Here is a 6,902-nt window from a genome sequence, read left to right as displayed (position 1 = left end):
ATATTATATCATCATAAATGATATATAATATAATGATAAAAAATAATAATAATAATTTAATAATTATTAAAATTATATGATCAATATAATATTATAATAATAATTTAAAATAATAATAATAATATATTATTATTATTATATTATTATTATTATTATTATTATTATTATTATTATTATTATTATTACTATTATTATTATTATTATTATTATTATCATTAATGTTGTTATCAATAGAAAAAAATATTGTTTTTGTTCTTGTTATTATTATTGTTATTACCGTCATTATCATCATCATTAACACCATGATTGTTTATTTGTTATTTTCATTACTAATATTCAGTCATTACTATTATCATAATTAATGTCATCATTATTATCCTAATTATATCTGTAATGTTAACATTAAGATTATAATTTTAAGAATATCATCACTATCATTAAGAACTTGATTTTATGATACAAATAGTAATAGTAATGATAAAAATTTATATAATATAATAATAATATATAATATTATAATAAACAACACAACAAACATATCAATAATAATAAAATAATAATAATAAAATATAATAATAATAATAATAATAATAATATAATAATGAATAATAATAATAATATATATATATTAATATTATTATTATATTATTATTATTATTATTATTTATTATCTATTATATTATCATTAATCATTCATCATCATTCATCATATCATCATATATATATAATTATAACAATATAATAAATAATAATTATATAAAATAATAATATAATATAATATAGTATAACTATAAATATATAATAGTATATAGATATATATACTTATGTGAATAATAAATAAATATTATAGTCATATCATTATTATTATATTAATATTATTATATTATTATTATTATTATTATTATTATTATTATCATATTATTATTTTACATTATCATCAATATCAATATCATCAATACTATTATCCTCAATATTATTATCATCAATAGTATTATCATCAATATTATTATCATCAACATTATAATCATTAATATTATTTTTGTTATAATCATTATTATTGTTGTTATTAGTGTCTTATCATCAATATTATTATTATTGTTGTTATTAGTATAATCATTCTCATTACTTTTTTATCGTTATTATTATTATTATTATCATCATCATCATCATCATCATTATTATTAATAAAGATAATAATAATGATAATATTGATAATAGTAATGATTACAATAATGATAATAGTAATGATAATGATAATGATAATAGGGTATATAAAATAATGATTAACAATAATGAAATAAAAAAGAATGAATTAATGGATAATGATAATAACTAAAAGTAGTTACGTAAAATATAATACTAATTTAATGAAATTCAGTATTATTAAAATGTTATCTTAACTAATTTCCATGCCCTGTTAAAATGCAGAAAATTTTTAGGAAACCATAAAAATTTCAATCAGTATGGCATTTGCCATTTAGCCAAAGCACATTTAAATAAATGGAAACAGTATTGTTTTAGTTTATCGTTAATAAATTTGGTGTATAATGTCAATAACTAATTCAGAACTAAAATTATCAAGTCATCAGGCCTGGTCCTAACTTGCCTTTATATTAAAGTTGTCTATCAGAACTTATACCATGACGTACATGACATAGGATCTTATGTTTTGCTTAACTTACGAGTAAATGTGATATGCAAATAGCATTCTCAGTCATGCCTTACAGTCGCATTTTCAGTAAGTGCTTCTCAACCTTTATCTCTCTACTACAAGATCTTTCTTTGAACTTACATACGTGGGCATTTCCTCATCCTACATTTCTATGTATGGGTATCACCATCTACTCTCTCTTTTCTCTTTTCTATACTTTAATATCTTCCTTATTCTCTTATGATTAATATCTCTCTTTTTCTATTTTTTATTTTATATATTTCTTTCTTTTATGCTATTGTATATATATAATGTACATATATATAATATATGTATATAATATTATTTAATATATATATATATATATTATATAATATAAGAATATAATATATTATAATGTAAGATTATAAATACTATATAATAATATATAATATTAGTATATAGTATATATTAATAATAATGATATATATATTATAATTTATATTATACTTACCTCATTATATATATATGATATATTACTATATGATACTATATATAGTATATATTATATATATATATAATATTATATAATAATATATAAATATAATATATATATATAATATATTATATATATTATCATATATATATATATATATATATATAATATATAATATATAATATATATATATATATATATAATATATTATTATATTATATATGTATATGTGTGTATATGTGTGTGTGTTAGTGTTTGTGTGCTTGTGTATCTTTCTGCATAATGACTTATCATATATCTTTTTTTTTTTTAGATTATTCCCTGTTATAAAATATCCTATAGACTGTTTTCATATGAAATGCATCCATTTTCTCCTTTTACTCCAATTGATAGAACATGTTAGAATGTAAAACAATCAGTTCAAAATAGCCAATGCTTTCCACATCAGTCGCCGTAATGTGGAAGCAAAGGAGCATCTTCATCAAATGATGTGACCATTAGTGACATTTTTTTTTTTTTAGCTGTTACTGAATAGTGACAGCAGACTTTGATTACTTTGGACCAGGAAAAAAAATATGGGGACTTAAATGCAGGCCATAATATATGACATTTTATTATGCTTGACAAGAACTGCATACTAAGAACATGTACTACATTAATTAAATGAAGAGATCCTCCAAATTTATGACAATTCCTCAATAATGTGAAGAGAAACTGTGCTCTTTTAGATGAAAGTTCATGGTGTTTAATGCAGTCTCATGTTCTTCACAAAATGTCTTCGTTAGGTGAAAGTACGCCTATAAACCTCGTAGATAAAAGGCTTTGACCTTTGTGTACACAAAATAGTTTCCCGAATATCTATATGGTATCTACTTGCATGTACTCATGTACTATGTCATATCTTACTTACCCCATTGTACTCATTAGGGAGACCTCACAGCTTCGTCGATTCTCGTGTGTAGTAATAACCTCTCCTTCTGTGACAAGGCTTCATTTCAAGGCCTTGTTGCAAATCTCTTAGCTTCTCCTTGTATTGCTTCTGCTTTATAACTATTCTCTCATGGCTTACTAGAATACTTCTCTGCAAGAAAGCCTAGTTGGAAATCTCAGTGCTGTATGGCTTCTCCTTTGCATGTACTCTCATATTAATTTTCTGCTAGAAGAACTTCTTAGAAATCACACAGCTGTATGGCTTTTCCTATGTGTCGAATCTCACATGGCTCACTAGAGTAAATTTCTGTGAAAAGATCCTACTGCTAATCTCACAACTTTATGGATTCTCCTTTATGTGCATTCTCATATGACTCTCTAGTGTAGATTTCTCCGAGAAGGCTTTGTTACAAATCTGACAGCCGTATGGTTTCTCCTTTGAGTGGACTCTCACATGACACACTAAATTAGATTTCCTTGAGAAGGCCCTGCTGCAAATCTCACAACTATACGGTTTCTCATTTGTATGTATCCGGATATATCTTACTAGATCGTTTTTGGATAGGAAGACCTTATTGCAACTCTCACGGCTGTATGGCTTCTCGTTTGTATGTATTCTCATATGGCACACTAAATGAAATTTCCCTGAGTGCAAATTTCACAGCTGTATGTCTTCTTTGTATGCACTCTCATATGCCTCGCTAGATGATATTTCCTTGAGAAGGCCTTATTGCAAATTTCACAGCTGTATGGCTTTTCCTTTGTATGTATTCCCATATGGTTCACTAGACTACGCCTCTGCGAGTAAGCCTTGCTGCAAATTTCGCAGCTGTATGGCTTCTCCTTTGTATGTCCTCTCACATGGCACACTAGATAATATTTCCTTGAGAAGGCCTTGTTGCAAATCTCACAACTGTATGGCTTCTCATTTGTATGTATTCGGATATGCCTTACTAGATCACTTTTGGATAGGAAAGGGATTTTATAAAATCTCAACTGTATGGTTTTCCCCCTTGTATGTTTTCTCATATCCCTCACAATTATTTTCCCCGAGAAGGCCTTCTTACAAATCCAAAACTGTGTGGTTCTCCTAGTATGTACTCTCATATGGTACACTATTTTAAATTTTTTTGGAAGCTTTTTGAAAATTTTTCACAGCTGTATGGCTTTTTTTTGTATGTATTTCTTGCCCACTAATTATTTTTTCGCCGAAAGGGGGGTTTTAAAAATTTGACAGCTGTAGGCTTCCCCTGGTGTGCCCCTCAATGGTTCACTAGACTACGCCTGCGAGAAACCTTGCTGAAAAATTTCCGGCAGTATGGCTTCTCCTTTGTAGTCCCTCACAGGGCCACTAGATAATTTTTCCTTGAAAAGGGGCCTTGTTGCAATCTCAAACTGTAGGGCTTCTCATTTGTTGTATTCGGATATCCCTTTACTAGACCCTTTTTGGATAGGAAGGTTTAAAAGCAAACCCACAGCTGTAGGCTTCTCCTTAGTATGTACTCCATAGGGACACTATTTTAAATTTCTTTGAGAAGAGTTATTGCGTTTTTCACAGCTGTATGGCTTCTTTTTTGGGGGGACTATTATATGATTTTGATAAGATCTGTACCTCTTTACACTTTCTTGTCATCGCTTGACCCCCATTGATAAACCCCCTGTTCCCAAAATTATCTAACTTTAAATGGGGTCTTATAAGTCTCACGACCCCTAAACCCAAAGTTATATGAACCTTTGCATATGCTCATGTTTAGGTCATAAAGATTAGGAAAGAAAGACTTCTTGGGCCATTTTCACGTCGTTCACTTCATCTTTCTCTTTATCTGCAAAATCAAATTTCTTCCTTTTTTTCAAAAAAAGCATCCTAGAAATATATTCGGTAACCCTCTTTGATCTCCCTCCGTCAAAATTTTCCCGTCCGTGGGTGGGGCCCAAAGGCTTCCATTCGGCGAGGAAACTCATCGTCGCCCTGAAATGGAAAAACAAAAAAAATAAAAAAAAAACTAAATTTTCCCCGTGGATGGAAAAAGATAATAACAGCTACTTAATAGTTAATGACGATTAAAGCAAGTAAAAAATATTTTTTAAAATTCATGAAAATAAAAATAGATGGCAAATCCCCAAAACAAATGGGAAGCAGAAAAAAAAATAAATTAGTATTTCAGTTTAAATTTCACAACACAATCATAAACCACACACCCAAAACACACACACACACCACACACACACACATAAATATATATAATATATATAATATATATATAATATATATATTTTATTAATAAAAATAATAATATACTTATTATTTTATAATATATATTTAAAATTATATAAAAATTTTTAAATTTAAATATTATAATATATAATAGAAATATTTAATAAATTTAAAATCCTTAATATAAATTTTTTATATATATTAAAATATATATTATATATATATATATATATATAATATAAAATAATATAATATAAATTAAAATTTTTATATATATAATATAAAATAATATATATATCTATATATATATAAAATAAAATAATAATTTTTATTTATAATAATAAAAAATAATAATAAAATTATTTTAAACAACAAAACCAAAACAAAAAAAAAAAAAAAAAAAACAAATATAAATATAATATATTATTATAATAATAAATAATAAATTATTTAAAAAATTTTTAAAAAAAAAAAAAATAAAACAAAAAAAAACCCAAAAAAAAATATAAAATAAAAAAAAATAATAATAAATTTTTTTTTTTTTTTTTTTTTTTTTTATAATAAATAAATAAAAATAAATTATTTAAAATTTTAAACAACCAAAAAAAAACAAAAAAAAAAAACAAATTTTTATATATATTATAATATATATATATATATATATATTTTAAATTTTATAAAAAAAAAAAAAAAACCCCCAAAACAAAATAAAAAAAAAATATATTTAAAAAATATATATATTTTCTTTATTTATATAAAAAAAATAAAAAAAATTTAATATATATTAAAAAAAAAAAAAAAAAAAAAAAAAAAAAAAAGGGAAAAATATAATAAATTAATTTATTTGTTAATTAAAGATTTCCCACACCCCCCCCCCCCCCAATCCCACCCCCCTTTTATTTCTAAAAAAAAATATTATATTTATATTAAGGAAGGATTAGAAAAAAATGCCCGGATTCCCCCCTCCTAATTTTGTACTTTACCCCCCTGTTCCATCTTTATTTTTCTCTATCTTCTTTTATTCTAAAAAAAACCCTTTCTACATGTCCCCCCTATTTTTTCACAATGTTTTGTAGCCTCTACATTTTCCTTCCCCCCCAAAACCTTCTTTCCTTCATCTAATTTCTTTGATGTTCTTCCACTTTACAAATCCCAAAATGCCCTCCCCCCTTTTTCCTTGTTTTATTTTCCCCCATTTTTCTTCCCCTTTTTATATCATTTCTAATTTTTTTTTCCCTTAAAAATTTAACAATTTCCAGGGGTTTCTCTTCTATTTTTCTTTAAAAAAAATAATAAAAATTTTTTTTTAAAATTTTAAAATATATTATTTTTTATATATTTTTAAAAAATAATATATATTATATATATATAAAAAATTTTTTTTATCACAAAAAAAAAAAAAAAAAAAAAAAAAAAAAATATATTTTTTTTTTTTTTTTTTTTTTTTAAAAAAAAAAAAAAAAAAAAAAAAAATTTTATATTTTTATATATTATATTTTATATATATTTTTTTTTTTTTTTTTTTTTTTTTTTTTTTTTTTTTTTTTTTTTAAAATATATAAAAAAAAATATATAACACAAAAAAAAAAAAAAAATTATATATTTTATATTTTTTTTTATATATTTTTAGG

The 6,902-nt window shown here is 23.7% G+C and overlaps 1 protein-coding gene across 1 annotated transcript; it reads right to left on the bottom strand.

Annotated features, from left to right (window-relative positions):
- Nucleotides 1-3,396: 3,396 nt before the first annotated feature.
- LOC119568506 (zinc finger protein 271-like) lies at nucleotides 3,397-4,804 on the bottom strand. The gene is made up of 4 exons (XM_037917043.1): nucleotides 4,736-4,804; nucleotides 4,339-4,421; nucleotides 3,851-4,017; nucleotides 3,397-3,686 (listed from the first exon to the last, which is right to left on the bottom strand). The coding sequence occupies exons 1-4, from the start codon at nucleotides 4,802-4,804 to the stop codon at nucleotides 3,397-3,399; spliced, it is 609 nt and encodes a 202-aa protein (XP_037772971.1).
- Between the last annotated feature and the right edge of the window lie 2,098 nt (nucleotides 4,805-6,902).

Source organism: Penaeus monodon, chromosome 44, assembly GCF_015228065.2.
Source record: "Penaeus monodon isolate SGIC_2016 chromosome 44, NSTDA_Pmon_1, whole genome shotgun sequence".
Lineage (NCBI taxonomy): Eukaryota > Metazoa > Arthropoda > Malacostraca > Decapoda > Penaeidae > Penaeus > Penaeus monodon.
This window is presented reverse-complemented; position numbering and strand designations above follow the sequence as displayed.